We start from the raw sequence: 21,374 nt of genomic DNA on the forward strand, positions 1-21,374 counted from the left end.
ATCTCAAATATTTGGAAAAGGAGTCAAATTTGCAATTAAGTAGAAAGAACTTTGTGAATGTAATGAAAGAAACACATAGAAAATAAAAGGAGCCTTGATAGAGGGAAACTCAGGAGAATCTTGTAAGGCTGGACACTAAGATGAGAACAGGGTTCAAGTTAATAACTTCAATACCCCTACTAAAACACTTGAAAAAGTAAATTAACCCCAAAAAATAAATAGAATATTTGCAATAATGCAAACACAGTGAGGTAGAAAACTGACGTAGCAAACATTCCACCCTTTCAAGGTTCAGCCCTAGTTTTTGGGGTTTTTTTGTTTTGTTTTATTTTTTTGTTTTTGTTTTTTCATTTTTTATTACATATTTTCTTTATTTGCATTTTAAATGTTATCTCCTTTCCTGTTTTCCCCTCTGAAAACCCCCTATCCCATCCCCCCTTCCCCTGCTCACAAACCCACCCACTCCCGCTTCCCTGTCCTGGCATTCCCCTACACTGGGGCATCAAGTCCTCTCAGGACCAAGGGCATCTCCTCCCATTGATGTCCAACAAGGCTATCCTCTGCTACATATGCAGCTGGTGTCATGGATCCCTCCATGGAAGGAGTTGGTGGTCTTTGGTTGGTGGTTTAGTCCTTGGAAGCTCTGGGGTTACTGGTTGGTTCATATTGTTGTTCCTCCTATGGGGCTGCAAGCTCCTTCAGCTCCTTCAGTCCTTTCTCTAGCTCCTCCATTGGGGACCTTGGGCTCAGTCCAATGACTGGCTGAAAGCATCAACCTCTGTATTTATATAGCCTTATTCAGATTTTGTATTCTGAAACATTATCTATGCAGGTCTGACGGAATGCCATGCTATGAATTGCTAGACTAACTCTCTTTTAGAATACCTTGGACATTCAACGTTCTACGTCAGCAGGATATATGTCTAACTATTGCAAGAGTAGGACCACCATATTATCCAGGGATATAGTCTTAGAGCAGAAGGAGCTGCAAGGTACCATGAACCAGATGTTAGCTCCACAATGATGAGATTCAGTCAGAAGCAGAGACCTGGGGATAAGCCAAAGCACTCAGCTGGAACAGCTGTCTGAGGACTCTCTGCTGGCTCTAAGAAACGATGCTGAAATGGAAGCCACAACAACGTGGGTCTGGAGAGAGGGGATATGAGACACCTGCCACTTTGTGTTGGCTGGTAGAGGCCAGTGATAACCTATATTCTTGGATGCAGACTTAATTATGTCACTTAGAGACAGAAGCCTACAGGGGTCTCTCTAAGTGTCTGTTGGTAAGCAGTAGAAAAGCCCATCCTCTGAGACAGGAGCCCTTCTCACTCAAACATGCTAATCCAGATGCAGCTATTTTGCTCAATTTCTGAAGTAGTAATGAATAAACATAAGAAACAAATCATTTTTATTCTATGAGCTGAACTGATTATTCAAATGAGGTCCAGGCACAAGATTATATTTAGGAACATGTGACTTGAGTAATTTACCAAATCATATTTTTAAGAAACACTAAATTGCTTATACAATGAGGCTTCATTACACATTTCCTATAAGAAAAGCATACACCCTACCCCTAATTATTAATGAACGGAACTTCTAATGTAGCCCTGTCTTACACAGAGGCCATTTAAGCAGGGAAGGGTGCAAATAGGTCCAAACTGCTCAGAAATGTGTGAAGAACCTTTTCCCCCAAACAGGAGGAATACTCCAGAAGGTTACCTGCTAAAAAGCACAAGGGAGACTTAACCTGGTGGCTTTGAGATGTCTAATTAGTCTCTCAGGAGATGACAGGTATAATTTCTCCACCAGATTTGTTCTCCACCTCCCTTATACATTTGAATTAAATTTGTGGGAGAATCAGTTAACTAACTCTACAGTAATAGCTCTCACTTCGAGCACAGCAATTAAGAATGTCTGTTTCCTCTCCTCCTACATCTGTTCTGAGACTGGAGTGAATACATTTGAATTATTTTCTGGATATACAGTAATTGCTGGGAAGTGACAGCATGGCCGCATGTACAGTCGACTGTGGATCGTAGAGAAGGTCTATCCGAGTTAAGCCAAGATGAGGCTGACAGGGTTTCCTGGTGTGATAAAAACAAAACACTAGTTCAACTTGGTCATGCAGCTTCCAAGTGGCCTCGGGTCCTACTTCCAACTTCCAACTTCCTATTCCTTGGCTATAAGGATGGGAACTTTGACATTTGCTCTTCATTCTTTTAGACTGAAACAGTGTCTCTTTATCCCCCTGCCCCTTAATCATTGATTTTTAACTGGAGATCAAATGTACTTTGGGCAAGAATTCTACTTCTGCATCACACCTCCAGTGTCTCTTATTTTTCTTGAGATAGGATAATGATAAGGGCAATTCTATCTGCTATCAATACAAAATTTTATAATACTTGAGGTTTTGTGAAGCCCTTCATACACATTTCAAGTTCTCTCAAATTCTGTTTTCCCATCTGATTCTCTCAACATAGTGTTGTGGAACATGGAAGGCAGGACCACTTAAAACAAGGGTTGGAGGTTACTCTCTGCTTCCCACCGCTAACACACTTTGCTTGCTGAGAGCTCACTTCTTGGCCAGTGAGTCTCCAACATTTATCTCAATGTTCTAACGTAGCTCAAAGGTTCTTAGTAATTCTAACTGAAGGAACCAAAGAGATACATGAAAGAAATGTCTTAAAAATCATATGTCACTCATCTATGAGATCTAAAAATCTAAATTTTATCTATAGAAACAAGAGTAACACAGTGACTAGCAGAGGCTGGGGACAGGATGAGCAGGTGGAGGAGTGGCCATCAGGCACAATGTTAGAGGAAGAGAGAAGCTTTTATTCCACTGTCCACACACACACACACACACACACACACACACACACACACACACAGCAGTGCTCTGCTGCATGTTTCAAAGATGCACAGAAAAGATTTTCTTTTTTTTTTTTTTCCATTTTTTATTAGGTATTTAGCTCATTTACATTTCCAATGCTATACCAAAAGTCCCCCTTACCCACCCACCCCCACTCCCCTACCCACCCACTCCCCCCCTTTGGCCCTGGCGTTCCCCTGTACCGGGGCACACAAAGTCTGCGTGTCCAATGGGCCTCTCTTTCCAGTGATGGCCGACTAGGCCATCTTTTGATACATATGCAGCTAGAGTCAAGAGCTCAGGGGTACTGGTTAGTTCATAATGTTGTTCCACCTATAGGGTTGAAGATCCCTTTAGCTCCTTGGGTACTTTCTCTAGCTCCTCCATTGGGAGCCCTGTGATCCATCCATTAGCTGACTGTGAGCATCCACTTCTGTGTTTGCTAGGCCCCGGCATAGTCTCACAAGAGACAGCTACATCTGGGTCCTTTCGATAAAATCTTGCTAGTATATGCAATGGTGTCAGCGTTTGGATGCTGATTATGGGGTGGATCCCTGGATATGGCAGTCTCTACATGGTCCATCCTTTCATCTCAGCTCCAAACTTTGTTTCTGTAACTCCTTCCATGGGTGTTTTGTTCCCACTTCTAAGGAGGGGCATAGTGTCCACACTTCAGTCTTCATTTTTCTTGAGTTTCATGTGTTTAGGAAATTGTATCTTATATCGTAGGTATCCTAGGTTTTGGGCTAGTATCCACTTATCAGTGAGTACATATTGTGTGAGTTCCTTTGTGATTGTGTTACCTCACTCAGGATGATGCTCTCCAGGTCCATCCATTTGGCTAGGAATTTCATAAATTCATTCTTTTTAATAGCTGAGTAGTACTCCATTGTGTAGATGTACCACATTTTCTGTATCCATTCCTCTGTTGAGGGGCATCTGGGTTCTTTCCAGTTTCTGGCTATTATAAATAAGGCTGCTATGAACATAGTGGAGCATGTGTCCTTCTTACCAGTTGGGGCTTCTTCTGGATATATGCCCAGGAGAGGTATTGCTGGATCCTCCGGGAGTACTATGTCCAATTTTCTGAGGAACCGCCAGACTGATTTCCAGAGTGGTTGTACAAGCCTGCAATCCCACCAACAATGGAGGAGTGTTCCTCTTTCTCCACATCCTCGCCAGCATCTGCTGTCACCTGAATTTTTGATCTTAGCCATTCTCACTGGTGTGAGGTGGAATCTCAGGGTTGTTTTGATTTGCATTTCCCTGATGATTAAGGATGTTGAACATTTTTTCAGGTGCTTCTCTGCCATTCGGTATTCCTCAGGTGAGAATTCTTTGTTCAGTTCTGAGCCCCATTTTTTAAGGGGGTTATTTGATTTTCTGAGGTCCACCTTCTTGAGTTCTTTATATATGTTGGATATTAGTCCCCTATCTGATTTAGGATAGGTAAAGATCCTTTCCCAGTCTGTTGGTGGTCTTTTTGTCTTATAGACAGTGTCTTTTGCCTTGCAGAAACTTTGGAGTTTCATTAGGTCCCATTTGTCAATTCTCGATCTTACAGCACAAGCCATTGCTGTTCTGTTCAGGAATTTTTCCCCTGTGCCCATATCTTCAAGGCTTTTCCCCACTTTCTCCTCTATAAGTTTCAGTGTCTCTGGTTTTATGTGAAGTTCCTTGATCCACTTAGATTTGACCTTAGTACAAGGAGATAAGTATGGATCGATTCGCATTCTTCTACATGATAACAACCAGTTGTGCCAGCACCAATTGTTGAAAATGCTGTCTTTCTTCCACTGGATGGTTTTGGCTCCCTTGTCGAAGATCAAGTGACCATAGGTGTGTGGGTTCATTTCTGGGTCTTCAATTCTATTCCATTGGTCCACTTGTCTGTCTCTATACCAGTACCATGCAGTTTTTATCACAATTGCTCTGTAGTAAAGCTTTAGGTCAGGCATGGTGATTCCACCAGAGGTTCTTTTATCCTTGAGAAGAGTTTTTGCTATCCTCGGTTTTTTGTTATTCCAGATGAATTTGCAAATTGCTCCTTCTAATTCGTTGAAGAATTGAGTTGGAATTTTAATGGGGATTGCATTGAATCTGTAGATTGCTTTTGGCAAGATAGCCATTTTTACAATGTTGGTCCTGCCAATCCATGAGCATGGGAGATCTTTCCATCTTCTGAGATCTTCTTTAATTTCTTTCTTCAGGGACTTGAAGTTTTTATCATACAGATCTTTCACTTCCTTCGTTAGAGTCACGCCGAGATATTTTATATTATTTGTGGCTATTGAGAAGGGTGTTGTTTCCCTAATTTCTTTCTCAGCCTGTTTATTCTTTGTGTAGAGAAAGGCCATTGACTTGTTTGAGTTAATTTTATATCCAGCTACTTCACCGAAGCTGTTTATCAGGTTTAGGAGTTCTCTGTTGGAATTTTTAGGGTCACTTATATATACTATCATATCATCTGCAAAAAGTGATATTTTGACTTCCTCTTTTCCAATTTGTATCCCCTTGATCTCCTTTTGTTGTCGAATTGCTCTGGCTAATACTTCAAGTACTATGTTGAAAAGGTAGGGAGAAAGTGGGCAGCCTTGTCTAGTCCCTGATTTTAGTGGGATTGCTTCCAGCTTCTCTCCATTTACTTTGATGTTGGCTACTGGTTTGCTGTAGATTGCTTTTATCATGTTTAGGTATTGGCCTTGAATTCCTGATCTTTCCAGAACTTTTATCATGAATGGGTGTTGGATCTTGTCAAATGCTTTTTCTGCATCTAACGAGATGATCATGTGGTTTTTGTCTTTGAGTTTGTTTATATAATGGATTACATTGATGGATTTTCGTATATTAAACCATCCCTGCATCCCTGGAATAAAACCTACTTGGTCAGGATGGATGATTGCTTTAATGTGTTCTTGGATTCGGTTAGCGAGAATTTTATTAAGGATTTTTGCATCGATGTTCATAAGAGAAATTGGTCTGAAGTTCTCTATCTTTGTTGGATCTTTCTGTGGTTTAGGTATCAGAGTAATAGTGGCTTCATAAAATGAGTTGGGTAGAATACCTTCTACTTCTATCTTGTGAAAAAGTTTGTGCAGAACTGGAGTTAGATCTTCTTTGAAGGTCTGATAGAACTCTGCACTAAACCCGTCTGGTCCTGGGCTTTTTTTGGCTGGGAGACTATTAATAACTGCTTCTATTTCTTTAGGGGATATGGGACTGTTTAGAAGGTCAACTTGATCCTGATTCAACTTTGGTACCTGGTATCTGTCCAGAAATTTGTCCATTTCGTCCAGGTTTTCCAGTTTTGTTGAGTATAGCCTTTTGTAGAAGGATCTGATGGTGTTTTGGATTTCTTCAGGATCTGTTGTTATGTCTCCCTTTTCATTTCTGATTTTGTTAATTAGGATTTTGTCCCTGTGCCCTTTAGTGAGTCTAGCTAAGGGTTTATCTATCTTGTTGATTTTCTCAAAGAACCAACTCCTCGTTTGGTTAATTCTTTGAATAGTTCTTCTTGTTTCCACTTGGTTGATTTCACCCCTGAGTTTGATTATTTCCTGCCGTCTACTCCTCTTGGGTGAATTTGCTTCCTTTTTTTCTAGAGCTTTTAGATGTGTTGTCAAGCTGCTAGTATGTGCTCTCTCCCGTTTTTTCTTGAAGGCACTCATAGCTATGAGTTTCCCTCTTAGAAATGCTTTCATTGTGTCCCAAAGGTTTGGGTACGTTGTGGCTTCATTTTCATTAAACTCTAAAAAGTCTTTAATTTCTTTCTTTATTCCTTCCTTGACCAAGGTATCATTGAGAAGAGTGTTGTTCAGTTTCCATGTGAATGTTGGCTTTCTGTTATTTATTTTGTTATTGAAGATCAGCCTTAGTGCATGGTGATCTGATAGGATACATGGGACAATTTCAATATTTTTGAATCTGTTGAGGCCTGATTTGTGACCTATTATGTGGTCAATTTTGGAGAAGGTACCATGAGGTGCTGAGAAGAAGGTATATCCTTTTGTTTTAGGGAAAAATGTTCTGTAGATATCTGTCAGATCCATTTGTTTCATCACTTCTGTTAGTTTCAGTGTGTCCCTGTTTAGTTTCTGTTTCCATGATCTGTCCATTGGTGAAAGTGGTGTGTTGAAGTCTCCCACTATTATTGTGTGAGGCGCAATGTGTGCTTTGAGCTTTACTAAAGTTTCTTTAGTGAATGTGGCTGCTCTTGTATTTGGAGCATAGATATTCAGAATTGAGAGTTCCTCTTGGAGGATTTTACCTTTGATGAGAATGAAGTGTCCCTCCTTGTCTTTTTTGATGACTTTGGGTTGGAAGTCAATCTTATCAGATATTAGGATGGCTACTCCTGCTTGTTTCTTCATACCATTTGCTTGGAAAATTGTTTTCCAGCCTTTCATTCTGAGGTAGTGTCTATCTTTTTCTCTGAGATGAGTTTCCTGTAAGCAGCAAAATGTTGGGTCTTGTTTGTGTAGCCAGTTTGTTAGTCTATGTCTTTTTATTGGCGAGTTGAGACCATTGATGTTAAGAGATATTAAGGAAAAGTAATTGTTGCTTCCTGTTATTTTAGTTGTTAAAGGTGGCATTCTGTTCTTGTGGCTGTCTTCTTTTAGGTTTGTTGAGGGATTACCTTCTTGTTTTTTCTAGGGCGTTGTTCCCGTTCTTGTATTGGTTTTTTTCTGTTATTATCCTTTGAAGGGCTGGATTCGTGGAGAGATAATGCGTGAATTTGGTTTTGTCGTGGAATACTTTGGTTTCTCCCTCTATGATAATTGAGAGTTTGGCTGGGTATAGTAGCCTGGGCTGCAGTTTGTGTTCTCTTAGTGTCTGTATAACATCTGTCCAGGCTCTTCTGGCTTTCATAGTCTCTGGTGAAAAATCTGGTGTAATTCTGATAGGCTTGCCTTTATATGTTACTTGACCTTTTTCCCTTACTGCTTTTAGTATTCTATCTTTATTTAGTGCATTTGATGTTCTGATTATTATGTGTCGGGAGGAATTTCTTTTCTGGTCCAGTCTATTTGGAGTTCTGTAGGCTTCTTGTATGTTCATATGCATCTCATTCTTTAGATTTGGGAAGTTTTCTTCAATAATTTTGTTGAAGATGTTTGCTGGACCTTTGAGTTGAAAATCTTCATTCTCATCCACTCCTATTATCCGTACGTTTGGTCTTCTTATTGTGTCCTGGATTTCCTGGATGTTTTGAGTTAGGATCTTTTTGCATTTTCCATTTTCTTTGATTGTTGTGCCGATGTTCTCTATGGAATCTTCTGCACCTGAGATTCTCTCTTCCATCTCTTGTATTCTGTTGCTGATGCTCAAATCTATGGTTCCAGATTTCTTTCCTAGGGTTTCTATCTCTAGTGTTGCCTCGCTTTGAGTTTTCTTTATTGTGTCTACTTCCCTTTTTAGGTCTAGTATGGTTTTGTTCATTTCCATCACCTGTTTGTATGTTTTTTCCTCTTTTTCTGTAAGGACTTCTACCTGTTTGATTGTGTTTTCCTGTTTTTCTTTAAGGACTTGTAACTCTTTAGCAGTGTTCTCCTGTATTTCTTTAAGTGATTTATTAAAGTCCTTCTTGATGTCCTCTACCATCATCATGAGATATGCTTTTAAATCTAGGTCTAGGTTCTCAGGTGTGTTGGGGTTCCCTGGACTGGGCGAAGTGGGTGTGCTGGGTTCTGGTGATGGTGAGTGGTCTTGGTTCCTGTTAGTAAGATTCCTCCATTTACCTTTCGCCATCTGGTAATCTCTGGAGTTAGTAGTTATAGTTGACTCTGTTTAGAGATTGTTCTTCTGGTGATTCTGTTACCGTCTATCAGCAGACCTGGGAGACAGATTCTCTCCTCTGAGTTTCAGTGCTCAGAGCACTCTCTGCTGGCAAGCTCTCTTACAGGGAAGGTGCGCAGATATCTTGTATTTGGACCTCCTCCTGGCCGAAGAAGAAGGCCCAAAACAGGACCTTTCTCAGACACTGTGTTGCTTTGGCAGTTCCCAGGTGGTACAGACTCTCACCTAAGCAGACTAAATTCCTAAGTTCCTTGGAGTCCCGGGACCAAGATGGCGACCGCTGCTGCTGTGGCTTAGGTCGCCTCCCCAGCCGGGTGGGCACCTGTCCTCTGGTCCGGAAGGTGGCCGGCTGTCCCCGGCCCACGCAGGGTGCTGCCTCAGCGCCTCTGTGCTTCCGCCTGTTCCAGAAGCTGTCAGGTTCTCTGGCGCACCCTCTCACCTGTTCAGACTAATTTCCTAAGTTCGGCGGGTCCCGGACCAAGATGGCGACCGCTGCTGCTGTGGCTTAGGTCGCCTCCCCAGCCGGGTGGGCACCTGTCCTCCGGTCCGGACGGTGGCCGGCTGTCCCCGGCCCACACAGGGTGCTGCCTCAGCCCCTCTGTGCTTCCGCCTGTTCCAGAGGCTGTCAGGTTCTCTGGCGCACCCTCTCACCTGTTCAGACTAATTTCCTAAGTTCGGTGGGTCTCGGACCAAGATGGCGACCGCTGCTGCTGTGGCTTAGGCCGCCTCCCCAGCCGGGCGGGCACCTGTCCTCCGGTCCGGACGGTGGCCGGCTGTCCCCGGCCCACACAGGGTGCTGCCTCAGCGCCTCTGTGCTTCCGCCTGTTCCAGAAGCTGTCAGGTTCTCTGGCGCACCCTCTCACCTGTTCAGACTAATTTCCTAAGTTCGGCGGGTCCCGGACCAAGATGGCGACCGCTGCTGCTGTGGCTTAGGTCGCCTCCCCAGCCGGGCGGGCACCTGTCCTCTGGTCCGGAAGGTGGCCGGCTGTCCCCGGCCCACACAGGGTGCTGCCTCAGCGCCTCTGTGCTTCCGCCTGTTCCAGAAGCTGTCAGGTTCTCTGGCGCACCCTCTCACCTGTTCAGACTAATTTCCTAAGTTCGGCGGGTCCCGGACCAAGATGGCGACCGCTGCTGCTGTGGCTTAGGTCGCCTCCCCAGCCGGGCGGGCACCTGTCCTCCGGTCCGGAAGGTGGCCGGCTGTCCCCGGCCCACACAGGGTGCTGCCTCAGCCCCTCTGTGCTTCCGCCTGTTCCAGAGGCTGTCAGGTTCTCTGGCGCACCCTCTCACCTGTTCAGACTAATTTCCTAAGTTCGGTGGGTCTCGGACCAAGATGGCGACCGCTGCTGCTGTGGCTTAGGCCGCCTCCCCAGCCGGGCGGGCACCTGTCCTCCGGTCCGGACGGTGGCCGGCTGTCCCCGGCCCACACAGGGTGCTGCCTCAGCGCCTCTGTGCTTCTGCCTGTTCCAGAAGCTGTCAGGTTCTCTGGCGCACCCTATCACCTGTTCAGACTAATTTCCTAAGTTCGGCAGGTCCCGGACCAAGATGGCGACCGCTGCTGCTGTGGCTTAGGTCGCCTCCCCAGCCGGGCGGGCACCTGTCCTCCGGTCCGGAAGGTGGCCGGCTGTCCCCGGCCCACACAGGGTGCTGCCTCAGCGCCTCTGTGCTTCCGCCTGTTCCAGAAGCTGTCAGGTTCTCTGGCGCACCCTCTCACCTGTTCAGACTAATTTCCTAAGTTCGGCGGGTCCCGGACCAAGATGGCGACCGCTGCTGCTGTGGCTTAGGCCGCCTCCCCAGCCGAGAAAAGATTTTCAATACAAAAACTTATCAGTGTTTGAGTGAAAGACATAATGAATTTGACTTGAACATCAAAATTCCATAGATTTGAAAACTGTTGGTGTATGGCAGGGTATCCATAGAGGACACTGATGTATCTGCCCCATTTACTGGATTCCTGTAATAACATATCCTACTCTTCACTCAGGCATCCAGCTGCTTTCCATATCACATTTAAAACTTGTAATGCTTTGGGGAAAAACATGCTTCAGAAAATTCAGAGAAAGATAGGTGAATTCCTGCAGAAGAGGAACACAGCAGCGGACTGTCTCTCCATGGACCTGCCTAAGAGCAGATCTAGATTAAATGTGTCTGGGGTAATTTCTACCCATTACCTATCTCATCATATAGTGTAACAAAACACGACTTCGTCTTTATCAGCATGACTGTAATGGTATGGCTCTGTAGGTAACACCACTGCTGACACCAATAATCTATACTCTGAGAAATGTTCAAACTTCTTCTTCTTCTTCTTCTTCTTCTTCTTCTTCTTCTTCTTCTTCTTCTTCTTCTTCTTCTTCTTCTTCTTCTTCTTCTTCTTCTTCTTCTTCTTTTTTGGTTGTTCGAGACAGGGTTTCTCTGTATAGCTCAGGCTGTCCTGAAACTCACTTTGTAGACCAGGCTGGCCTCGAACTGAGAAATCCGCCTGCCTCTGCCTCCCGAGTGCTGGGATTAAAGGCATGCACCACCACACCCGGATGTTCAAACTTCTTGAAACCCTTAAGATAAATTTTCTTTGGTTATTTCCTTCTTTTCCACAATTACATTGTTGAAAAATTCACCTTAATGTAGCCCTTCCTGACTCATAGGACTAGACCTACTTCCCAGAAAATGTGATCCTATATGGCCCTAGATTGACAGAGGCCATGGCTTTAGCATTACTTAAAATGATGGATGGATACCCAGAAACTAAAACCATACTTAGTAATTTAATAGAGAGAATAGCTATAAACTATAGATGCTAATATAATGATTACAATTTGTGACATGGAAAATAATCAAAAGGACACTGCCACATAAGCAGATCTTCATCTATCTCTTTATCACTGACAACAAAGTTAGGGAGAGTTTAGCATATGTGGTGTTGGAGCTATAGAGTGTGGGCACTGAGAAAATACCATGTTTTTTCTTCGGTTGGTGGTTTAGTTCCAGGGAGTTTTGGGGGTACTGGTTAGTTCATAGTGTTGATCCTCTTATGGGGCTGCAAACCCATTCAGCTCCTTGAGTACTTTCTCTAGCTTCTCCATTGGGAACCCTGTGCTCAGTCCAATGGATGACTGTAAGCATCCACTTCTGTATTACTCAGGCACTGGCAGAGCCTCTCAGGAGACAGGTATATCAGGCTCCTGTCAGCATGCCCTTGTTGGCATCCAGAAACACATGATGGGATTCATGGCTTTATCTGCATATGCAGCAGAGGATGGCCTAGTCAGTCATCAATGGTAGGAGAGGCCCTTGGTCCCATGAAGGTTCATGCCAGGGCCAGGAAGGGGAGTGGGTGGGTTGGTGAGCAGGGGAAGGAGGGATGGAATAAGGGGTTTTCAAAACAGAAACCAGGAAAGGGGATAACATTTGAAATGTAAATAATAAAAATATCTAATAAAAAAAGAAAAAGAAAACATCAACTTTCAAGTGCAATGGGAAAAGTGTGTAATAATAATTTAGGGAGGGTAGCATTGTAATACTACAGCATGCCCTCATCAGGTAGCTCTTAGAAATTCTGCAACTACACATAAAAATGAATGCTATGAAAACTCAGGAGAGACTCCTGATCCACTCCACTGGGAATGTGAGAGGGGAGCATGATCTGAAGGAAATATCATCCCAGGAGGTAAGATTAGGTATGGGAGGAAGTACAGTTGATCTCAGTACAGAAGCTGGAGAGCACAGCTAAAGGAGCAGCAGCAGAATCCAAATAAGGAAGCCAGGTGAGCCCGGTGTTCCTGAGCATGTGACACAGAATGCAATAGAAATGCTGGGGCAGGCAGGGAGCAGGTAAGATCGTGCCTTCTTGTATATTTCCCAAGGTCTTAGACTTCATCTTAGAAGCAGAACAAAATTTTCAAGAGTTTCCAATCCAACAGGTTGAATTTACTTGGGAATGCCTATAGCTCCTCTCCAGTGCTATTCAGAGACCCTGCCCCTTCCTTCACCAACAGCACAACATAAATACAGGCAGGTCTATGCTGCTCTCCAGCTGGCCAGGGCAGGACTTTGTAGGAGAGCTCAGAACGTAATGAAGAACTGGGAGGGAAAGTGGGTAAGTTAACTGAACTCCATTAAACTAACGGCAAACACATGTATGATACCTCAACTGAACTGGCAATGGCTACCATAGGTAAAGTACACTAAACTTGAACGGAGTCATGACAACAGAAAAGTAATTCCAGTTTTTATGAGAAATTGGCCTTTGAATCAGAACCCTCTACACCAGGAAAGAAAATACATATACAATATCTTCCCAGGAAATCTGTTCTTAGGCAGGTAACCCTCCTTGTACCAGAGCATCAGCAAGTTGCTGGAGTTTACAAATCAGGTGTTGTTTAGTATTCGGCTGAGACAAGAAGATGCATGCAAAGAGACTTCAGGGATGGTGACTTTTATCAGGACAGGGTTCTGCCCCAAGGTCCAGGGAAACACTACAGCAGGGCTTCAGCCTCTAAACCAACAGAGGAGCATCATGCACTGACCCTTTGCCCTCCACTGTTCTGTGAAATTCTTTCACTCCAAAAACACAGGGCTCTCCTGTGAAAAAGTCACAGCTCTTCATGGACACAGCGGGAAGCCTTCCCTAACCCATAGCCTCTTGCTATGGTTCCAGTTTCCTGTGGTCAGCCACAATATAAAATTAGGTGAATGCAGCACACAGTAATATATCTTGAGAGTGTGTTTACATAATGGGTAGTACAATATGTTGTTGCCATGCTGCTATTTTATCAGTTATTACAGTTAATTTCTAACACTGCCCTATTAATTAAACTCTACCGCAGTTTATCACAGGGCCTCTGTTGGACAAGATATCATATATACTCTCAGGCACCCATTGAAGACCTTGAAATATAACTCCCATGGGTAAGAAGGGAGCTATTATAAACTGCAGAAGTATGAATTTTGCTTGCATGTCCCATGGATAGGATCTCTCTGTTTCACATTGAAAATTTATGGTGTGTTTGTGTGTGTGTGTGTGTGTGTGTGTGTGTGTGTGAGAGAGAGAGAGAGAGAGAGAGAGAGAGAGAGAGAGAGAGAGAGAGAGAGAGAGTTTAAATATGTTGCCTCCAACTTTCTATGAAGAACACAGTAGCACCTCACCCTTCACAGGAGGGCTGTAGAGTTCTGTGCTGGAAGCTAGACATGCCCACTTTCTTCCTCAAAAACAACAACAACAACAACAACAACAAAACTCTCACCCCACAGAATGTACTGTCAGGATGGAAGGTACCAGCTAGACTGAACTTTCACAGAAGAGAAAGTTTGCTTTTGCTCTGATCAACACTGAGGAAGTCAGTAACATTTGGAAATCCCCTTTCTCAGTAGAAATCCTCATTTGACTTCCAGTTACTTCTCCCAGTCATTTGTTTGCAACTTTGCCCTAATTGCTTGTTCCACTAGTGACTTTTAAAATGGAGAGAGTGGAAGACTGGGTGATCAGCCAATGCAGGAAACTTGTATCGCAGTAATTTAGACCTCATTCATGCTAATGAACTTTTTTTTTTACTCTTTTTGAATTTCATGCCTGCATATGTGTTTTGATCAAATCCATGCCCAGCTCTCTTCCAATCCCTCCCATACCCCCAGTTACTTTTCACTTTAGGTACTCTATTTTAAACTACTAAGTTCCACTTTGTACTGCCAGAATGTACATTGGTACCAGGATATCTAATCCTCTCAGGGACCACATACCCAAGGAAAACTAACTCCTTCCCCAGTATCAATGACTCCTCAGTCAGGAGTGGAACTTAATGGACCCCTCTGTCATTCATGCTAGGATTTTGGCTGGCTGAACTGTGTGCAGGTCTTTTGCATACAGCCATGGCTGCTCTGAGTTCATGCATGTACTGGCATTATCTTATCACTAGGTACCCACTACCTCTGGCTCTTAAATTTTTCCATCCCGTCTTCTGTGATGATCTCTGAGCTTTGGGGGAGAGGTGTGACATAAATGTCCCATTTAGAGCTGAGCACACTATATTCTTTTATCCTGTGCACACTGACCAGTTGAGCCTCTGTGTTAATTTCTATCTACTCCCAAAAGAAACTTCTCTAATGAGAGTCAGAGATGCACTACTCTATGGATGTAAAGATCAGTACTTATAGAGAAGTTTATTACTATACTGACTTAGCAGAATAAAGTATTATACTCTCCCCTAAGGACTGTGATATACTTGACCACAGGTTCTCTCTTAGTGTCTATGACTGTTTTCTTTACTTTTCTGTTGCTATGATAAGACACCATGACCAAGACAACATAATGGGTATCACATGTAAAATAAAGTATAATTTGATTTATGATTTCAGATGGTTACATGTACAATGGCAGATCTAATGAACAACTGAGAGCTTACGTCTTAATCCACAACGACAAAACAGAGAACAAACCCAAATATGACATGAATCTTTCAAATTTCAAGACTGCTCCCAAATAACATACTTCCTCCAGCAAGGCCACACCTTAGCCCTCCTCAAACAAGCACCACCTGGAGATCATGTATTCAAATATATGAGCATAGAGGGACCACTCTCATTTAAACAAACACAATGACATAGCCAGTTATGGGTTTTAGGCCCAGTTAAAGGGCAAGAATTCCACCTTGTTTTAAATTTAAATTAAAGTTTATAAAACTCCAACCTGGCTTTATATCCAATACAAAAGCTGTTGGCTACTACATAATATTTGTTCCCCTAGTGCCCCATATCTTGCTAGGTCAGGCATAATAGGATCGTAGATCCCAGGATTTGCATATGTATATAAGTATTTATTACTTTTCTTCCTTGGTAAAATGCATAGGATGTGCTCTGTGAAACCTAGCCAGTATGGATGAAGCTTCCAGGTAAGTGCCAGCTTGATTTCTTCGTATTCTATGACTGAACTATGTGGTGCGGCAAAAGTCTTACCATTAAGTTCTACAGGGAATAAAAAAGCAATTTCAATATCTTACAGTGCTTGGAGGATATTCTATGGGACCTATTGACAAAAAAAAAACAGAACAGAAAATATACATCATGTATGTATATATACACACACATACACACACACACACACACACACATATATATATATATATATATATATATATATGAGTTTTTTAGTGTATGTTTCTAGGTGGCCTTTTCAAATGCCTTCAGTGTTACTGACCCTCCCCCATACTCACTCCTGCTTCTCTACCCTTCCAACCTGCAAATCAGGTAACCCTTTTTAGTTCATTATTCTCCCACCCCTCCTTTATACCTAAACTGCATTTTTATCCCTTTCCTTTAAATGTGCCCCTCACCCACCATGGTCACTTGCTTACTAGTTCCCTGGTGTATGTAGCTACTCCAATTTAGCATACTGATCTAAATATTCAAAGCTGCCATCCACCTATGAAAGAGAATATGAAGCGTTTGTCTTTCTGAACCTGGATGACTTAGAATGAACATTTATGGATCTATTTACCTGAAATTTTCATAATTTCATTTCTGGCACATGACTAATAATAAATGTACCAAATTTTATTCTTCATCAGTTGCAAGACTGTTTTTACTCCCTGACTATTGTGACTATATGATCAGTGAATATCTGCACAGTAGGAGGTAGAGTCCTTTAGTTATAAACGCACGAGTTGTACAGCTGGATCATGTGGCAGATCTATTTTTTCATCTTTCTGAGAAACTTCCATGATGATTTACACATTGATTGCAACAGTTTGTACTTGCAGTAACAGTACTCACTGTTTCTTTTTCCTACATCCAGGCCAGCATTTGTTTGCTTTTGCATTTGTTTTGTTTTGTTGTTGTTTATTTTATCTCTAGATATTCTGCTGGCTGCACTCATTCTGGAGAAATGTTTTGAAAGCAGGATGAAAGTTGGAGAGTTGTGGCACTTCTCTTCACTATATACAAAAAGAAGTGAGGCAAGGAAATATAACATAGTTTATCCAGTATCACGATGGATACACACCTTTAAAATTCTCCTTCCTTAATCACAAAGACTTTGAAATCTCATTCCAGGTAGAATGAGGGTAATTATAGATCCTGCTACAGATAAAATGCAGTCCTGGACTTAGAAAACCAGAGGGACTTTGTGTCGAAGGCACAGGAAAGGGGACAAGCCAATGAGCACCTTATCAAACACAGCCTGTGGAAAGAGTGCTGAGAGAGACTCCGTAAAAGGAGAGCCAATAAATCAGGTTCCATCAATATTAAAACCTTCCCTGTGAAGGATCCTGCAGAGAGAACAAAGCCAAGCTACAGATCCGACAGACAGTAAAGGACAGGTAAGGAGCTCTCAATTCAGCAGGAAAAAGGTAAAATAAAGCTTAACCATCCAACTTGTAAAAGAGTGGATAGCATGGATCTCCATTCCCATGAAGAGAGTGTGTTGATGAAGTCTAAACCTACGCAGCAAGCTCAGAACCCTAGCGGAGAAACGAAAATCAAAACCTTAAGGATAAGACAGGGAACACAGACCCACACTTGGCCACCTCTTGGCTTTGCTGTCATTCACTTCAAACTGTGACAAATACATAAGACCTTGTTGCACTATGTTAGCAACTCGGGATTTATAATTGTTTATTATGAAAATCCTAAATGTATAGATTATCATAGCATCTTTTATATTGGAATAACAAGTGGCACTCACTTCCAATGTCCGGTCTCAGCTTTTTGTCATATTCTCTCAACAATTTGTTGAGAATCAGCGTTACATCGGTGTCTTGTGATTTGGGTGCCAAGACCCACTTCTGGTTTGATGGGGAGTCTTCATTCTCATCTTCTTCTACCCTCCTGGACCTGCAGTTATAACACAATGTGACACATAACTTGTAACCAGAAGACTCTTTACAGTTCCTCCTTCTAAGTGCTTCTAAAATGGGTGGAAAATCCCCAGGATCTTCCACCTAGCCATGCATGTTACCTGTAAAACTAAAAAAAAGTAAAATGAGAATTAGGAAACATTCCATAGCAAGAATACAACTGCTGTTAATGGAACAGCCCAGCCCAAATTAAACCAGAGGCAGACCAATGGGTCAACAGATGCCAAATTGGCCAGCAGGAAATAAAAGTACTTTACCAACCTGTACTGGGTTGGTCTGAGCAGAGACTATGGGGAGAGACAGAGAGGAAGAGGAGGTGGCAAGATCACACCATGGAGTAGATGGATTATGAGTGCATGGCCATGAGGGCCAGCCAGTTGGAGTAGGAGCAGCCCAGATAGAACATGACAAGTGATATATTGAGGATATTTATGGGGAAATAGACAAAATAGTATAGAGGGTTGACATCTGCCCAGCTCTAGTGCTTTAAGACTTATTATAAATATAAAGGTTTTGTGTCTTTTGGGGTGAACTAAATGACCTAGTGGGGTACAAACCCTCAAATAATATTCACCATAACACCAACCTGTCAAAATCAGACACCCTTCAGAGTACTTGGTAGTGCTGTTTCTAAGTCCCACCAACAAGACTGTGGGAAGCAGGAGTAGCTTTTACAGAACGGACTCATTGAAAACAGCCGACTCTGTGCTTTCCATGTGGCCGGACTTTGGGGTATAACTGTGTGGACACTATGAGGTGGCTTGCTTTGCTGGCACTCAGCATGGGGGAAAAGCCAGGAGATGTGCTAGTTGATGACTTCAGAATGTCCTCTGGCCATTTACACACCTTGATCACCAAAACTGGTTCATTTCTTTCTCAGCAGGCTTTAAGAATTAAATATTTTCTAGCGTGTCTTTAATCCTGTGAGCATTTCAGTGAATTCCAATGAGAGCTGAACATCTCTGACCTTCTCTCTGTTAAGCACCATATCCCCCACTCTACAGAGTTGTTCATGCCTACAGGGGCTCTGATGAGGAGAAACCTCAAGCCATCAGCTGGTTTTCTCAGAGAATGAGGCTCTCTGTGTCCTAGCACCTGGGGCTAAGAACGAAAAAGAGTTTCCTTCTACCTTGAAGCAATATTTCATTGCAGGTGGGAGCCTTCGAAGAGCTTAAGAAACAAAGCTCCTGTCCTAGTTTGTCTATGTGTGTGCCTTAATGTCACTTCTCTAAAAAGAGGCTGTGAGGGAACACACTGAGAGGGATTTGTCCTAACTGGGTCCAGGCTCATTTCCATTCCGACTTCCAGACAGGAGTCAAATGTCAGTTCCACACCAAGAGGCTTGTCCTCAGGCATGTCACTTTTCTGAAGTTAACAAGGAATCAGTGAAAAGTCTAATCATTTTAAAGTTCAGTCTTTCATCTTCACTCAGATCTTCAGAGGCATATATAAACGTATCTGCACCAGTCTCTCGTGTGTGTTAAAAAGCTATGGCCAATAGGAGTTACAGTAGTCCAGCAGCCTAAAACCAAATCCATGCATTGCTGACTCTTCTTTACTAAATATTGTTCACAGAACTCCCAAAATAGTTGAAAATCTGAAGATGGTGAAGTCTACTCATAAAATGACGCTCTATTTACACGTGACATTCACAAACGCTTCTAATCATTCCCGTGTGAGTAGTTCTACACGTCTGCTGCGTAAATGGTTATTACAAGGTATTGGTTAGGGAATAAGGGCAAGAAGAAGCCTGTACATGCTCAAAACCTTTTTTCCTAATCAACAGCTACTTGGAACTGTAAATATGGACATGAAAGAACAACTATCCATGTGTGTGAGAGATCTTGATAATCTTGTAGCATTGCTTTTGCGATTAAGCTTCTCCTAGACTGATCTTAAACTGAATTCTATTTCATGAATACCCGGCTGGCTAGAAAATTAAATTAAGCCATCCACAAATTCCAGAACAGTTGTGGATTTTACCTAAGCAGAATATTCACCACAAAGAGGAATTTAGGATATTTAATACCCCTTTCACCCAGTAAGGAGAATGCAGTTCACTACCTGTAAAACCGTACTTGTACAAAGGATATTTCAGAACTTTTAAATATTCAAGTACTTTACATAGTTAGAAGCTGTATCGGGAATGTTAATTGTATCACCTTGCAAAGCAAAATAAAACAAGAAGAGGTAGGATGAATTACTTGGATGGCTGATGGCTACACTGTGCCTTTAGGATCTAACAAATTATTCCAGAGCAAAGTCACTTGGGGACTGTAGAATTGGATAGGTAGGTAGCTAGTCCTCACCAGTCCCCTGCTACATGCCTTTCTCCTGCCTTCCCTTTCTTTTCTTCCCCTGGTCTCCTCTTCTCCTGCCCTCTGCTCCACTAGTGCAGAAGCAGCAGGTCTGCGGCTCCATGGTCCTCCCTGACCCAACAGTCAACTGTACACAGGCAACATACTCACTGCCGTGTTAACTATATACACTCCTATATTCCTGCACAGTCCCAGAAAACTTGGCTACTTCAAGGGCAGGGAATATAAGGAGTCTCATTCTCCCTCTAGTGGTGAGAGGCGTTATCTGAAATTGCATAAGCTTCTTCCTCAGTGGCTAGGTAGGGCAGGTGGGAGTGCTGGGGATGAAGGCAGGGAAAGCAGGCCTGTTCTCTACCTCTCCTCCATGAAACCCCAGCTCTATCGTTGGCACAGGATGCCACAGTGGTCCCTTTTCCCCAGCTGCCAGCACTGTGCCTCTCCCAATCCAGAAGATGAACCCTTGCCCTACGCAGTGCCCTGAGAAAAGCTAATCTCACCTCAGGGGACCCACAAGCAGGTGGATGAAATGGGATTTCCTTTCTCTTCAAAATTCTACATGGGGCTATATATAACCTTCTGAGCACTCTGCGGCTCAGATTGCTGGATCCTAAACAGCATTGCTGCAATTAGCTTTTCCTTAAAAATAAAACAAACACATGCTCACTCCCCAGACAGTATCTTCAATCCTTACACCTTCTCATCATCAGAATGGCAGAGACAACATTCAAAGGTGTTTTCAGTATCAAAAAGAACTCCTGAACCCCCCAAATCAGTAACCATTGAAAGGAAGCACTGCATTTTCCTGTGCAATAAGCTCAGCCATGAGTGTCAGGGGCACCCCCTGTTGTAGGCAGGCACCCCCCACTGCAAAACCACAGAGCATCCTGTCGGAACTTATCTACAAGGGAACCATACCAGCTAGGCATCTTGAATGCTGAAGAGAATCCTCTAAAAACTAAAAAATAGATTGAAAGATGGATGGACCATTCAATTATTTACATGTTTGTAAAAACCCGTTTTTAAAAAAAATAGTAACCTCCTCAAAAGTGAGACATATAGCAATAAATACAAAATGGGTTCTTTTTAAACTGAGTTACAATCATAATTACCAAGACTGAAAACTCAATAGAGTGCATATTACATTAGTATGTGCACCTTGGCTGGAAAGGAAAGATGAAGAATCCTTGGAGATTGTGTGTCTTTGGGAATCTTCAGAAACCAGAGTGCTCCATCTTCTCTGGGAACATACATAATGATGAGGGAAACAGGCAGCTTTCCTTCCAGAACCGCAACTATAAATCTAAATAACTGACTGAACCCTGAACTGCAAGCTAGGTTTTTGAGTTGATGGCTATGGCAAGGGACTGGGTGATGGGACTGTAGCTTTCCTGATGCTTCTGGTGGTATCTGCCTCTAAACTAAGATTCCTCCAGGCACAATCTCCTTCAAAAGACACTTTCCACTGCACTTTCTAACTCCCTCCCTGGAGAGAAGAAACTTTGGTGGAGAGGCCTCGGATCCTCTGCTTCCTGAATGACTGTT

The 21,374-nt window shown here is 42.9% G+C and overlaps 1 protein-coding gene across 2 annotated transcripts in view; it reads right to left on the reverse strand.

Annotated features, from left to right (window-relative positions):
- Positions 1-21,374, reverse strand: part of Gabrg3 (gamma-aminobutyric acid (GABA) A receptor, subunit gamma 3) — a 670,753-nt gene that overhangs the window by 647,784 nt on the left and 1,595 nt on the right. For both annotated transcript variants that reach the window (NM_008074.3, XM_017321978.2), the window contains exon 2: positions 17,343-17,491. In NM_008074.3, coding sequence (NP_032100.2) covers positions 17,343-17,491 — 149 coding nt within the window. The remainder of the gene's footprint in view (positions 1-17,342; positions 17,492-21,374) is intronic.

Source organism: Mus musculus, chromosome 7, assembly GCF_000001635.26.
Source record: "Mus musculus strain C57BL/6J chromosome 7, GRCm38.p6 C57BL/6J".
In the NCBI taxonomy this organism is placed as follows: Eukaryota; Metazoa; Chordata; class Mammalia; order Rodentia; family Muridae; genus Mus; species Mus musculus.